The following is a 17224-nucleotide window of genomic DNA, read 5'->3' on the forward strand; positions in this document are numbered from 1 at the left end:
TGTTTTGCAATATATAAATATCAAGCAAGCGTACTTGTTGAAAGATAAAACTTTAATATTTATAATGAAACATTAAATTGATTACCCGTGTATGCAATATTAGAGTGTAAGTAAATTATGCAAAGATTCATCTTATTGCACCTTTTAAACACAACAACAACTAGAACAAAGAGAAAAAACAGCCCAATGCCACCAATGGATCCAAAACGCTGCGAGATCCCCCATTCCCTCTTTCAAGATATGCGGGCTTCAGCTGACCTCTAAACAATGTTCACTAGTATAACGAAATAATACCAGACTGTACTCTAAACTTTCAAATGATCGGCAATTAAAAATATACATAAGACTAGAGGTTCCTCACTTGTAACAGTAGCAAACTTGCAATGGGGCAGAATTTGTTTTTATTTAGATCTCAAACTATCCCTATACATCTAACCAATGTGAGATACACATACGCACAACAATACACATAAAATATACTTTTGACATTCAGTAACATATTTTACTCCGAAGTTTTGGAGAGTGTTTAGGTATGAAATGCGGATTTCCCAACAGAGATTGTAGTAATATATGTTGCAGTTCGAAGTGTTTTTTTTTCTATCAACTGTCTATTGTTCAGTATACAAATACTTATGTATGTCAACAATTCGTCACTTATCCCAAAATTAATTCCCAAGTTTAATAACAGTGTTTGAATATGTTTAGTGTGCAAGTATGTCATGTCATTCTAGATTATCTGTCTTAAGTTGGGAAAAAGAATGCAACTTAGAATAAATAGATATAACAGAGTCGTAATTTGATTGTTTACTCGTTTTGACATTGGCCAGAACAGTTCTCAACACGTATTTGTGAGAGAGTTATATCGAAGCAACACAATGATCTTATTATTATAGTTTCAGCTGTTGTCAATGTTGTATTTCAAATTATTTGCTTTGCCATTCAATTAACAGTGTATAGCGGTTCAGATTTACTCTATGAGAAACGTTGCTGTTAAATGTTTACCTGTCGCTTTAGCAAATAGAACATAATTGAAGTTACCTGAAAACAAACAGCATTACATCTTGACACTGTTGACTTGTCTTTTTTCGATTTCCATATCTTGAGATGGGATTGTGCCACAAGAAGCAAATTATGAATAAAACATGCATTTTAATAATTATTACTATTCTAAGTAAGCATGCCCAGGTCTAGTATACATAACATTATCACTTTAAAGTATGTCTAATGACTGTCAAAAGCTTCCATTACAATTCATTTCTACAAGAGCACTTACGAACACATCGAAGAGACCGAAATATTACAACAAAGATGTCTACGAATGAAAGAACGGTCTTCAACAATACGATCATCACGAGTACTTACAAGCAAGTCGAATAGTTTATGATTTTTTTGTCATATTTGACTGCTTAAAAATGAAATCAATGGAATAAATCACCACATTACCCATTTCCAATCGTTGTTATTGCCCACAATGTACTCATAGAAAAGAGTAGATATCTACAAATACCTCGAGACCAAAGAACACTGTTAGCTATAAAATCTTTCCAATATAAACCAAATGAAAAAGGTCCCTTTATAAAACAGTCTTTAGAGCTGAGGACAGGGGACTCGTAGTTAATTATATTTGAATACATATTTATCTATATACGTATGTGTGTTCAAATCAGATATTTTGTGTTGTTGTTATTTTTTGTTCGATGTCATTTTACTTATATGACAACAAAAGAATTACTTAATTCGTTATTCTACTTTGATTTATTCAAAGACGTTTTACCAACTCTAAATAACCAGCAACTTGCATTGGGTTCATCATAACAAAAGGACACGAATGGCTGTATGCACACCTCGAAAACTTCTATAAGGGAAGACTTAGATGTACAGTTGGAAAAAATTTCAGACCTAGAACCAACTATAGATATATAAAAGTTTTGATTTTGATGGGCATTTTTTTTTGTGTGCCTGCTTACTGATATTAAATATGTGAATTGTGAATTGAGATATTATTTTCTTAAATTTGACTTTGACATTTGAATGCTTAAAAATCATTCTTGTTCCTCGAGAGACTCTTTTAACTTTTGCTTATAGATATAGGAAGATGTGGTGTGAGTGGCAATGAGACAACTCTCCATCCAAATAACAATTTAAAAAAAGTAAACCATTATAGGTCAATGTTACGGCCTTCAACACGGAGCCTTGGCTCACACCGAACAACAAGCTATAAGTATACGAAGCGTGTCAGACTGAGGTTTGTCAGTTCCTACATGTTGAAGATGCGTTTTACTCCAATCTCTATTTTCTATGATTGTTGATTTCCAGCTGTTGGTTAATGGTTCACTTCGTGCATTCTAGCTTACTACATCAATAAAAACTGACAGCGGAAAAATAATCAGTAGTACTCTATGTGGCGTTATAAATAATTAATCAATGATCTTTTTATGAGGGTGGGTGGGAGGTTAATTGTTCTGTTGTAGTGTAATAGTTCTAAATAACGGTTAAATGTGGTCGGTAACACATGCTGTAAATCATTCTACATTAGAGTTTCTGTCAAACCCTGTTATAAAAGTTGCGTTTATTAGTGACTTAGGGGTACGATCGCCAACAAAGAAGTTGGATTTCAATAACTTCCGTAAAAAGGTCAAATCAAAACGAAAAAAAAGAACAATATATATGTCAGAGCCAGGACTCTATGTTAAAACCCGTACTTTGACCTATAATGTTTTTCATTACAAATTGTTTCTTTGATGGAGAGCTGTCTTAAAGGGACTCGAACCACATCTTCTCATATATGAGTATACAGTATGTAAAATAATCCTATATAGTATACTTTCTGTCGAACGGTAGGAGATGAACTCTATAAGAAATGGAAATGTATAGAGAACAGGAATTTTTACTGGAGCTAAGCTAAGAAAGTGTGTATAATGGATTAGGAAGGACAGATTCCGTCCACAATGTTTCCTTGAGAATAAGAATGTGACTTTGAGTTTGTTAGCCTCTCTTGTCTTGTTAATAGGGGCGGTTTAAAAGTAAATTGTAATCTCCGTTTTAATATCTTTATGTTTGGTAGACAACTCAACAATGTAGTATCCTATTCCTCGCAACCTGAACGTCCAACACTGAAAATATATATGAAAATTTAACAATGATTGGTTAACACAGGTCACGACTATGCAATGCAAGTTGACTTGTTCATTTGTTTGTTTCCCTGACGAACTTGATTTTGTATCAGAAAAATCGAGCCATGTAAAACGATTTCCCCCTTTCAATAATTAAGCGCGTTAAATTTAATGAATCTAACTCGACATTTAAATTTGTGGAAGTTTAAAACGAGGTAAATGTGTCAACTAATCAATTTTTTTTCGAAGATCTATTTTCATTTCATTGCATTCCTCTACTTTATTTTGAATTAAACTATGACGATTGTGTGTTTCTCAAATAAATTTGTTGAATGATTCTGTTTTATATAAATTATTTTTCTCATTTTAGCGATATTGTTTAACATTGCCATATTAGCCGGATATTTGTGAAGCCATAAAACCAGGTTCAACCCACCTTTGTTTTTATTAAATGTCCTATTTCAAGTCAAGGATATGGAAGTTGTTATCAAATAGTTCTTTCTATGAATGTTGAGATAAATATTTGTTGAACTTTAGTGTTTCTGTTGCTCCGTTGTTTTCGTCTTTGATATTATATGTATGTATCCCATAAATTGCATTGCTTTTGGAATAAATTATAAATATTATTATAGTTGATGTGTTTCTTTCGGTTTTAGTTCGTAACCTGAATTTATTTTCCCTCAACGATTTATGACTTTTGAACAGCGGTATACTTCTGCCTTCATTACAATCATACAAGTTTTACAGATAGAATTATCTAATTACCTTTTCTCACAGACAAAGAAGTTCCACCAATAGCATGCTCTATCTTTCCAATGAAGTTTACCATCTCTTCTGTATAAGTGAGTGGAAAGACATTCCTCATAGTATCGGGTTGGCTCTCTTGGTCCCCAATCAGTGAAATCAAACTCGGTGCCACTTGTGTTCCAGATAAATCGTCTATCCATTCGTAAATCATTTGCGCCAAGCCAAACCCATATATCATCTGAAATACATTGGTTGGAATAGATAAGAGTCTACTTTTTCAATGCCTATGCCAGTTCTTGAATTAAATTTACTACACGTCATATAGCGATACTAGCGTCAACATGATAGCCAAAAAAAACAGGAATGGCATTAGCCGGTCCATTTGTAACCCGAATTATATTCCTACTTTGATCGACATTAGTTTTAACAACGTGTCAATGCTACATTTAAGAAACCTATCAGACAAACGATAACAACGGTAATGTTTTGAAGACGCAAACATTCTTTTTCTCAGAATATCAAGTGTCGAATTCAAATTTTATACATGTGGATCTGTCCTACGAAAATGCTTGTACCAAATCAGGAAAATGCCAGTCAATATCCGTGTGTTTAATGTGTTCGAACTTTTGAATTTACGTTTTGATTAGGGACTTGCCATTTTGATTGTTTCTCGGAGTTATATGTTTTGTTTATATACTAGTCAACAAAAGAAACGATACACGACTTAAAATTTATCAAAAAGTATGAAATATAAAACAAAATGAGATATACTGTTTTAAAAAGCTTTCATTTGCAATGTATGCACATGTGATAATGAAAATCAAAACTTGTCGGAAATTATCTAAATTCCGTGTAAACGAGCATAGGGTGCAAATTAGTTTTGCGGAAAGTTGAATGAAAAATCGACAGATAATTTTCTAAGTACTAAATAAAATTTCAAGTTTGTTTAAAAATATTCAATATGCTAATCAAGTTATGTCCATGTTGTAATTATGGGTTGAAATATTGTTTTTTTTTTCACAAAAAAATGCAAAAAAAATGTTTTTTTATTTTCGTCTCAAATCAATGCTTTAGATATGAAAACAACACACAGTAAATTTGTAACCTTTCGGATTAGTTTTAAGATTTTTACCGCTTTTTTAATATCACTTTACACATACTGTCTATGGTAAATCAGTTGATAATAAAATTGAGAAAGGAAATGGTGAATATGTCAAAGCGACAACCACCCGACCATAGAGCAAACAACAGCCGAAGGCAACCAATGGGTCTTCAATGTAGCGAGAATTCCCGCAGTATACATTTTAACGATTTCTCGTAGGGCCGAACTTTGCTTAACAAATACACAAAGAAACTGTATAATTTTTTAAAACAAATTGATGGCAAACTTTGTCTTTACTTTTAAATGAGAGGTTGGCATCATTAATTGGAACTTCTGTTTTTTAAATTGTCGTTTTATGTAAATTTTGTAAAAAAAATAAAATCAAAAAAACGTCTCGAAAGCAAAAAAAAAATTTTTTAAACGGATTTACATTTCCATAATGATTTAGTATTACTACTTTCAATATTGGTCCAATGAACGGAAAACTTTATCTTTAATTTGAAAAAAAAAGTCTTGTATCGTTTCTTTTGTTGACTAGTATATATAACTTTTATCATAAACTGTACAGCATTTTGAGTTCTAACCAGTAACTTTGACCAGACAAAGTTAACCTGTGACAGCTTTATGAACTGTTTTTAACGATCGTAGATCTTACATAAAGAGGTGTTAAACATCATCTAATTAATCAGTCAATCGAAAACAAATTCTTCCAGTCATTTATGTGTAATATTTTTTTTTGAATAGCAGTCCGTTTACATTTGTAAGGTTAAAACTTACTAAGGTTTTCAGAAAACATCGGTTATCAATGTCAAAAACTTAGGTTATACGGATGTTTTAGCTTTTCTTCGTTCACATGTTGTTGGTTTTTTGTTATAGTGATTAAGATTATCACACAATGTTGACTGCTGCTGACGTTTTCACCTATTGTGATATTATTTTATTAGACTGTCACACAAGTCAGAGATTTAGTTAGCTATAAAAACAGGTTGGTTGCATCTATAATTTTCTGAATAAGAAAATGCCTGTACCAAGACGTAGATATGACAGTTATTATCTATTCGTTTGAGGTGTTTGTGCTACTGATTATGCCAATTAATTAAAGGCTTTTCTTCTAGAATTTGCTGCGAAGTTCGTTTTTTTTTTGGGGGGAGGGTTGTTTTGTTATTTAACTTTTGATTTTAAGATAAAATATTTTTCTTTTGTAGCCATTGCGTTGTCTGTTTATGTTTTAATGTCTTTCTGATATTTTTAGCCCCTCTTTTAGAGTTTATCCTATTTTCTGTTTGTTTTTGTCCTCACTTTAATTTTTTAAGTCTAGCGTACTACTTACCGTCATCTAATGTCGGCTTTGGTAGGATACTCATCAAGAAGTTGTTTTCTCCAGCTGTATGAATTTCAGCCAAATACGCATTTAGGTTGTATTTACAGTAGTCCTTAAACAAAAGACATTTGAATTGGAGGGACATTTGTTTTAAATTGATAGTTATTTAGATTTGTGAGTAAAAATGAATAAATCATTACTAAACATATGAGTCAGTCGACAAATTGTATAATATAATTACCATCAACAAGGGTTATACACATGATAAAATAGATAAGAGGGTTTGCATCAAATAATCAAGTATTGCAGACTGAGATAAATTCATTGCACGTAACATAGATACCGACCTTCTTATACACCTGCATATGTAATTTGCATGATCGTTTTTATGTTTTCATGTTTGCAGTTTCATAGAAATAATATCTAGATAAATATTTTTATGTTTTAAATTTACTACGACTAAGATGATTATGTTTGCAAAAAGAAAAAGAAAGGTACATAAAACGAAATATGATAGAAGGATAGATAGATACTATATTCTTTAAAAACTTAATAAGTTTACAGAAAAGGAATATGTGGGATGAGTGCCAATGAGACATTTCTCTATCCAAGTTACAATTTGTAAAACAAGTAAATAATTGTAGGCCTTGGTATGGTGTTTAACAACACAGACATCAAGCTATAAAGGGACCCAAATGACTAGTGTTAAACAATGCAAATAGGAAATCCAATGGTCTAATATACATTAAAAATGATAAACACTTATGAACCAAATCAACAAACGACAACCACTAAACAACATGTTCCTGACGTAGGATAGGTATTAATACATGATCGTATTTGTCTCATTTATTGAAAAATAATCAAGGGATATTAGAAATACAAACATGATGAAGGCAACGCTATGGAAAACAAACAAAAATACAGAAAAAAACGATAAAAGGACAAATAGTTTGTTGAACAATGAAGTACGAATGTGTGCTGATTAAAACGAACTGTAACAAAGGCGTACCTGAGCTTCATACCAAGTTCGTTCTATGTACTGGATTGAATAACACGAATCTTCATATCTTTGCCAGCCACGTTTCCAATGTGCCTTTCCTGAAGTATTGCAATATAATTAAGTTCAGAAGTTAAAAATAAATAACACACCTATGACAAAGAAATCTGATACAGTTTATGATGAATTTAATGTTAAGGTTTTTTCATGTTATCGTCAGATATATCTGGAATGTACTTTTTAATGTTTGGTCCTTATCATGTGCATGTCATACGTGTATTTTATCAATGATTTTAGTCACTTTCAGTATAATTATAGATTTTGTAAAACTGAATCAAATCAACTGTTTGACACAGTGGAAAGTGTATGTTAAAATCTTATCTCTAAAGACTTATCGACGTCTTAACACCGTTTTCGTTTCATGACGTCAAAGGATTGAAATAACCACGTTTATTTCACATGTGAAATTACCGGTTTTAATTTCACTAGGAAGTCTATATAATTCATTGCAGCCAATTTAATAATTAAGATTAAAGATATACTGTGTTCTGATATTTAATGCCAACAGTACATCCGTAGATAAAGTGACCAAAAGAACTCTGCGTAAAAGGAAAATCACCAAAAATGAAGAATTTATATTAGTCAAAGATTTTGGTTAAGCCGTCAATGTCGGCTATACCTCTTCAGCACGAGTGTATATCAGCAAATCCGCATTATTAATATCAACGGTGCTGGCTTGTAAACATCTGTGATATAAATAGTGAGCTTGTATATGTTGTTAAAGATAATTGGTATTGTTTTTTTTTTTATTATTATTTTTACTATAACGACAATGGCATCTATAACAGACATTTACATTTGAATAATTATAGCGATGAAATGCTAGACAATTATTGATAACTAGATATTATGGTATAACTGATCTTAATTATGCATCTGCTACCATATTTTGACCTAGAAAGCGTATTTAACATCCACCTAGGAAGATAATAGTATCAATATGTTGACTAAAGTGTAAGCATCTCATCTCACCTGGATTGTCTGCTCCTTCTGCAATAAAAGTGTATATGCCAACATATTATTATTTCAGTTGATTTAAATTGATTGACGTCTTTATCTAAAGTATACTAAAATAAATACTGAGCTACAAGAAAATTCAAAGCGGTAATTCCCAAATTAAATGGTAAAATCAACAGCTCAAGCACATTAAACGAATGAAAAACAAATTTCATATCCCAACTTGGCACAGGCATTTTCTTTTTAAAAAAACATATTGGATTCAACCGTTGTTTTAGAGCTAGTTAAACCTTTCACTTGTGAAATATAAAAATTTAGAGTAAAATCACACAGTTTGATAAGAATTATTTTTATTGTTTTTCTGGCATGCCATAGACATGTCTAATATTATTTTTTTTTTTTTCGTTCGGAATAATTATTTTCATGAAGTCAAAACAAGCCTTTACTGTTAAATTCCAAGTTTAGTATGCGAAACAACTTGTGTATAAATTACTAAAGAACATTATAGATTAAAATAATAAATAATATATTTAACTAAAATTTTGATATCCTTGTTTGATTATGTATGACCTATGAATTCAAAATGATGCAACATATTAAAGATGTAATGTAAAGCTTTTATCATACGAAACTAACACAATTTTCAATCTATTTTTATATGATTCGAAAATAATAGTGATGTCAAATACTTAACATACCACAATAAGGTATATCACAAAACTCCCATCTAACACCCGAGTTAGTTGTATAACACCATGGACCATATACACTATTGTCTGGATTGCGGCAGTAATTTTCATGATCCTCTTTTTTACCCGAGATTCGATGCGTATATGGAGTTACCGATAACCATCGTTGACACGTGTTTCCATGTCTTGTTTTGCTTATTGTTCCGGTGTAATTTTTTCCCTGTTGATCCATTCGACAATTTTGTTCTAAAATTACATAAACTATTATCAGACATATGAAGATGTGGTGTGATGCAAATGAGACAACTCTTCATACGAGTTATTATATGTTAAAGTTAATCATTAAAGGTCAAAATACGGTCTTCAAAACAAAGCCTTGGTTCACTGTGTACAGCAATTTTTTAGGGGATCCAAAAGACTAGTGTTAAAACCATTCAAACAAACAAAAACCAACGGTTTGATATATATATAAAAAAAACTTCTGAACCATATTAACAAACGACAACTACTGAACATCAGATTCCTGACTTAGGACGGTGCAAGAAAATGCAATTGGTTCAATATTCTAATAGTTAAAACAACCTCTGTTTACCAAGTTAGGCTTTTGTCATGATAAACGTGTGTTTTCTCCATTTACAATATATAAACTACCGATCGGCTATGTCTAATAAATTTGTAAGAAGTAATCAATATACACATTTTGTTATCAATTTCTTCAGGTTTTTGTTTGTGTTTAATATTATAAATATTAATTTGTTTTCGTCAAAAGGACACAAGTGTACCAAGAACTATGTGTATTTGATGTGCTATGTTGTATTGTAAAGATTTATTTCTCATTTCATGTTGTCATTTTTAAATTAAAAAGATACTGCATGATTGCCAATGAGACAACTATTAATCAGTTGAAGTGCATATAAGAAATTTTAGGCAACCGTCCGTACTTCAACAACGAGCACAATTGATATTGTGTAGTCGGTTTTAAATGGTCACAACATAAAATATGTGAAAAAATCAAATGTACTACCTAACTCAAATGAAAAACCATTAATGAAAAAAACAAATAAAACTATCTAAAACCATAAACTACAGGTTTCAGACATGGAAAAGGTACGAAAGAATGTGACAGGGTTAAACTTATCTTAGCGCTGTATGTTTATCGCTACTACAGAAATATTTTATTTCAAAAGCTTGACTTACACATTTCCTTTCGATTGAATTGTGTTCAGCACCCGGAAGTATGAATTCGGACATCATCCACAATCAAACAATAATTCCGAAATAGATAAATATAACAAACTTGTTCCTAAATGAAACTAGTTTACATTCTACAATGTGTATTCGATTTAATTTCATAATTAAGTGTTTTTCATATAACGATAATGAGTGTTAAGTTCAAGGAACATCTTCGGCGCGATAAACTTTAACTGATAATCGAAAACAAATGCATTTATCTCTTTTATTGTCTAAAATATTACGGATTATTTCAAAACAGGTGAATATTTGTATAGAAAGCACATACAATACGAAAAAAAAGTTCTTAAATATTGTCTTAAAATCATTAAGTCTAAAATTCTACTCCAAAGATTTTTTTTAGAAGACTAAATGTTGTTGGTGCGTGAATTTCCGTTAAATGATGTAAAAGAATCATGGTGTCACCTAGTTCGTTTTAACGAGCCAAAGCTGTTTGCAAAATTGAACCAAAATCCTTGACATAGTCCATTTACTGTACAAGGTTTTCAAAAGTACCAGGATTATAATTTAGTACGCCAGACGCGTGTAACTTGACGAAACCAAAATAAAACACTACATAAATACTTAAAGACCCAAATCAATGATACTAACACAGCTTCGGTATAAAATTGATATACACGTCAACGACGATACCACCCTTAATCTTAATCAACAATTTCATACATTAAGAAAGGCTACTGATGGCCTCTATTAATTTTCTTCACTTGCATGTGGTATTCCATTACAGCATGTCTTAACATTGTCGGATAAGAACCTAGGATTATGTATGAATGGATTATCTGTATAAGCATTAGCTCCACCTTTGATAAAGCTATTAACTTCTTTACTGTCCAATGTAAAATAGATAAACAATTATCTATAATGGACATCTTAAAAGAATATATATCAAATCTACATGATCGTATAAATAATACTTAGGCATTGGCATAGACTAAAGTAAGATGAGAAAAAATATTATGGAGGAATTATAATTAGATATGAAAATAGGAACGTATAGTGTCATTGTCCATATTGTCAATGAGACAACTCTCCACTAGACAATATGACATGACAGTGAGAACACCTATACTGTAAAATTCGAAAGTCTTACCTGGTTTTGGTGAGTTATCATAACTATCTAGAAAAAGAGAAAAAAGATATTATATATGTTATACATATGCTCTATGGTCGGGTGGTTGTCGCTTTGACATATTCACCATTTCCTTTCTCAATTTTATACAAAGAATCTTTAAGTAATAACTCAATTATAACAAGTTCCAATTTGGTAAAAAGGGGTACAAAAATATCTCATTTTAAGTTCAATTTGGTATTTGCGTGTAAGACGTGCTACCATAGCTTCAAGACAAGTTGCAAAATTAATGTATGAAAGTAATGTATACATTTTCTTTTATTTGTAAATAATATTTAGCTTGACATTTCATTTAGTTCATCATTGAAGCAGTTTTTCGTTCTTTACTTGACAAAAGGGATATCGCTCTATTCATGTTGTGACAATAAAAGAGGTACCCATTGTGTTATACATATTATTAAATATTTAATACTAAACGTCGTTGTTTTTCTGTTTGATGGCTTAACAAATTAGACGAATAACACGTATCATTTTCTTTGCATAAAAAGTGGTTGATTTTGATAGGTCATCTTCCACAGTAAAAGATAAAAACAACAGAATAACTTCCTTTTGGTTTCATTAGTTATATGTGTAGATTGGCAATTTCTATCCCCCCTTCAATCAGCTAAAAAATGAATATCAAGACGAAAATATGTAATGAGTGTCATGAGACAACTCTCAATCAAAGTCACAATGTGTAAAAGGTAACACGTATGTGTCAAAGCACGGTCTTTAAAACAGAGTCCTGGCTCACAACGAACAGAAAGCTAAAAAGGGCCCTTACATGACTAGTGCGAAACATTTCAAATAGAAAACCGTCGGTATAATCTGTATAAAAACGAGAAACTTATGAACCACATCAACAATCGACAACTACTGAACCAAAATAGGAAAGTTGCTGTCACCGTCGTAGAGTAACAACAAGTTCCTTATATACCGTTAAATACTACCAACAAGACAAATCATTGATTATTTTTATCAATTGTTTTACAAGGACATTTTTATGCATGGTGTATTAGTATAACGTCGTCACTACTACTTTCACAAAGTGCATCCTGATTTGTAATTAATAGATTGTATTTGTTTGTCATTGCACAGGAAATATTTTACTATTGTTTACACGATACCGATTTGTGTAGAACTGTTTCAACAATAAAAGACATGAGAAACATCATAATAAACAATTAAACAAAAAAATATATAAATATAATTAGGTACTATAATTATCAAAGGTATTAGGCTTATAATTTGATATGCCAGACGCCCGTTTCGTCTGCATAAGACTCATCAGTGACGCTCAGGTCAGAATAGTTACAAAGCAAATAAATCATACCACAATGAGGAACAGTGCAATATTCCCATTTAGTAGCAGCATCAGTTGTATAACACCAAGGTCCGAATGGTTCGGGAATTGGATTTCGACAATAATTATGTTGATCTCCCAATTTTTCTGTTAGTAGGTGATAGTGTGGGTACGTTTCTGACCACTGCTGGCAGGTTCTTCCACTGTCTGTTGTACTAACGGTTCCATCATAATCCAAACCCAGCTGATTGTCTATACATTCTTTTGCTTTAAAGGTCAAAAGGCATTTAGTAACTGGCTTATTATTTATAAATATTTTTACAATTTAAGTTACATTATTGATATCTGTTGGCGTTAACACATGCTATAAAAAATGATATAATACAAGTAGTAACACTATCATGACGTTTGTTCTTAAAATTGAACCTTTTACCGTTCAAACTATGGTTGCGAACGGTCAATTATCTATAGTAAATCTCTACCGTGTTGTACATTCCTAAACTCTTTGTATCTTCCCCAAATACCTATATTTGCGGCGGAAGAAGAATGTACTTAGACATGTTATCAGAACAATTTTTTTTTATACGCTTGCAGAAACCTTGAATACTCATTCGCTTATAATTCACTACATTATAAATATGCATTAGATATTATTGATTAGTGAATGAATGTGTATTGTGATTTAATCATTCGCAAAGCTATGTACAACTTTAAAAAAGTATCATGACATTTGTTGTTTCACAATTTAAATTTCAAAATCTTTGAACTGTATAACCATACTTAATTACACGTCTTAATCATCATGCGCCTATTCAGGTCTTTTGGAGCTAATTCATTTTGCTATGTTTTTGCTTATAATAGATGGAACTTAAAAGTCAAACTGCGACTTGAAGTGCTTGTCGTTTCAATTCAAAACATGAAAATATAAAAGATAACCTTTTAAAACAATGAAACTATAACTTTATCATGCTGTGACTAATACGGAAATTTAATTGATCGAATATTGAAGTATACAAAGAATTTTCCGAAAGTAAAACCAATGAGTTCATATAAACCAACCAATACAGAGACACTACATTTGAATGAAGCTACGGAACCGTCAATCAATCAACATTGACTCATTGTATTTATAATGGGTAAATTCCATTTGGACCTTCTAGTCATTAGCATTCAATATCATTATTCTTGAAAAAGATCATACCTGTTACATGTAATGCCCAAACACCAATACACCATATACCACAGAACAGTACATAGCTAGTCGAACACGCCATGATGTTCTGAAAATAAATTGAAATGTCGTGTAATTACCTATAAATCAACAAATATTTAAAATACATACATATTGAAATATGATCATTGTCTAAAGGTAGCAAACATTTCCCATTTATCGACTTGTATCTTATACAAATTTTATTTTTCAGGGTGTATGATAAGATAAGGTATCGTTCTCTTTCAAACTTTAAATATTTCAAGGCAATTGTTTGATTATTTAAGTTTCATTTACACTTAAGCTAGATGTTTATAATTGATGCATCACGTTATTTTGCAGCATTTCATTTATTATCATCTATTTTTTAGCATTTGATGTATAGGTTAGTTTAAGGCATTAAATGACTTCTTATCTGAAATGAAAAATATTTTCAAAAAAATGCGTTATACAAATAAGGTGACACAACAATACAAAGAAAAGATAAGAAGGATATATGTTTCTTGGTTGTGAGTATGAATGTAAATCATGTAATATTTTAGTGAGGAATTATATTTTTTCATTAACATATTAAATCGATAAATACAAAAAAGTTAATCAACTATTTATGATCGTATCCGTTGGCCTACAAATAAGCAGTTTGAAGTTTGTTGTCGGTTAGACAACGAACACACATAAAAGAAAAAAGAATACATCTGGCATTTTTGTATTAAGTTTTTAAATTTCGAATTGTTTTTTTCGCTGCTCAACACTGAAGCGACAATCGTTGAAATGATAAAATATTAAATAAAATGCTTACCTCTGAGTGTTTGATTCCAACTTGAAATAACATACATGGTCAAGTTTTATATATACTAACTGTCTGCTGAATCAGCAAATTATAATATGTCTAACCTTCTACTGTATTAAACGTGGCATCATGTTCGTTAGGTCCGTTATTTAAATGACAAAGGATAATAATAATTATTATAATCATCTATTTCAACATTATTTAAACTGATACATATTTAATTATGTCTTACTTCAGTAATTACGTCACCTAGTTAATATTCAAACAATCGTTGAAAAATAACGATTAAGAGAAAGGGATGTATATTTGGTGGTCGACACAAATTTGACATTTGAACTTGAATTAAAAAAACGTAAAATAACCAAAAAAACTTCAAGGAAAATTCAAATCGCCTGATGAAATTAAAATTTAAACACATCAAACGAATGGAAAACGACATTTATAACCCTGGCTGGTTACAGGCATTTCCTTATGTAAGGAACAGCCGATAACAACTATGACCTATTACTTGTATTAGTCACATAACATTCAATTATGTTGAACATGCACCCAAAAAATGTTACCATGTTATCGGTGTACATATCAATCATTTAGCGTCCGCGAACAAAGTTTAAGATGAAATAAGATCCAGTTTGATTCCCGGAGATATTGATTTCAATGGTGATCTGACCAGATTTAAGATAGATTTAAGAAGATGTGGTATGATTGCAAATGAACGAGTTTGAATAATTAAGAAGATAGTACGAATTCGAAAGAAACTAAGTGAAATTGACAATCAAAACATGCATTTCTCACTTCTGCACAAACGTTCAATTTCTTTTTTTTTTATTTGCATTTGTTACGCCATACTTTATAGTTTTCAGTCTTTTTTTAAAAGCTACAAAACTTATACTGCAAACCATGCGATTTTTTTTACAAAGAACTTATTAGTTATGCATTTTCCTATTTAATAATGTATAAAAAAAATAAAGAAGTTGTTTATGTACGAATCATCAATTTGTATAATAAACCAGAATACACCAGCGTCATTGCGGGTCCGTGACTGATTTAAAGTACCTACTACTTATTTTTGTCTGGATTTTTAGTATTCGTATTGTCATATGATGACGACAGGAATATAATAAATTGCCCAGTTTTATTTTTTTCGTATTACAGTCGGAAACTACATGTGACATATACTGTTGATATCTGTATCAGATTCGACCCGACAATTGGATTGGTGTAATTTTTAGTCAACACCATTGTCTTATTTTAGTTATAAAGTTTAATTATTCCATTCGTTTTTGTAACGTCATTACGGTTAACAATTGGACTTTGGTATTTATATAGTATAGATAACATGAATAATTTAATTCAGTAATGTATGTATAGTTAAACAATTCCTATGTTTAAATCAACTGTAAAGGTCAATGGTGTTCGTTAGTAGAAACGACTACCTATTATAAAAGTCAAAGCTTTTGTTTCCAACCTAAAACTTTTATTCGAGCGCTTATAATAAATCTGTTGTTAGCGAACCCATGTCCGGCATACCAAATTAAAAGCCTTGTATATATGATGAGTTTCAGATTATCACCCTCTACTTTTAATTTCGATTACAACTAAATGATTTAATCAATTTATATATTAATGATAATGATTTTTATAAAACAACAGTGTGTTTCTGTGTGATTATAGTCAAACCTTTTAAAACCAACCTCTTCATTTTGTAATAGTATTAATCTGATAGAGAACTATACACGTCGGACTAGAAAACACTTAGTTTGAAAATTGATATTCAGTTATTTTAAAAAAATGTTCAAAACAAAATTGGTTTTTTTTTTAACTTTATACAGTTTCAATTTCCGAGTTGAAATGGCAAGGTATTTATCTAAAATTATTATTTTATCACGAACTTAATACAAAGATTCAACCTTTAAACATAACGATGAACTTATCATAATTGTAAAGATGAGAAAGATATCGCTTAGAAAGATTATAAAAACCGTTTGTGTAATCAGTGAACAGATATTAGACCACTTTTACCTCAAATTGAAATTTTCGAATGTCAATTTATTTTCAGAGTGGTATATAAGCTATTAATTTGTAATGGGATAAACTCTTACAATACTTCCTGCTGCTTTTATTTGCATTGTGACTTGGTTGGTAGATTTGTAATAGTTATAAATTCAATAAAAAAAGGAAAATTGAAACAAGTTATCGCATAGTTGTTTTAAATGCATTTTACATTAGCAATAACCGCATACTTTTCATAGTCCTATTCCTGCTTGGAGAAAATAACCCTACAACGTCATATATTTTATTCAAATCAAATCAATAGATTAAGTTTATGTCAAATGTTCTTTAAGCAATGTTACTGTATTGTATTCTATACAAATCAAATCAATAGTTTAAGTTTATGTCAAATGTTCTTTAAACAATGTTACTGTATTGTATTCTATACAAATCAAATCAATAGATTAAGTTTATGTCAAATGTTCTTTAAACATTGTTACTGTATTGTATTCTATACAAATCAAATCAATAAATTAAGTTTATGTCAAATGTTCTTTAAACATTGTTACTGTATTGTATTC

The 17224-nt window shown here is 30.7% G+C and overlaps 1 protein-coding gene across 3 annotated transcripts in view; it reads right to left on the reverse strand.

The window, feature by feature from the left end:
* Nucleotides 1–2871: 2871 nt before the first annotated feature.
* Nucleotides 2872–17224, reverse strand: part of LOC139526928 (plasminogen-like) — a 39762-nt gene continuing 25409 nt past the window's right edge. The window contains exons 1-10 of one of the 3 annotated variants that reach the window (XM_071322105.1): nucleotides 14661–15505; nucleotides 13853–13931; nucleotides 12682–12918; nucleotides 11331–11357; nucleotides 8999–9235; nucleotides 8316–8333; nucleotides 7296–7384; nucleotides 6293–6395; nucleotides 3879–4098; nucleotides 2872–3113 (exon numbers count right to left, since the gene is read on the reverse strand). In XM_071322105.1, the coding sequence (XP_071178206.1) occupies nucleotides 3086–3113; nucleotides 3879–4098; nucleotides 6293–6395; nucleotides 7296–7384; nucleotides 8316–8333; nucleotides 8999–9235; nucleotides 11331–11357; nucleotides 12682–12918; nucleotides 13853–13931; nucleotides 14661–14693 (1071 nt within the window). In that variant the 5' untranslated portion in view covers nucleotides 14694–15505 and the 3' untranslated portion in view covers nucleotides 2872–3085. Of the gene's footprint in view, nucleotides 3114–3878; nucleotides 4130–6292; nucleotides 6396–7295; nucleotides 7385–8315; nucleotides 8334–8998; nucleotides 9236–11330; nucleotides 11358–12681; nucleotides 12919–13852; nucleotides 13932–14660; nucleotides 15507–17224 lie in introns of those variants that run through there. The other 2 variants (XM_071322108.1, XM_071322106.1) reach the window with 2 other exon arrangements.

Source organism: Mytilus edulis, chromosome 6 (assembly GCF_963676685.1).
Source record: "Mytilus edulis chromosome 6, xbMytEdul2.2, whole genome shotgun sequence".
NCBI lineage: Eukaryota > Metazoa > Mollusca > Bivalvia > Mytilida > Mytilidae > Mytilus > Mytilus edulis.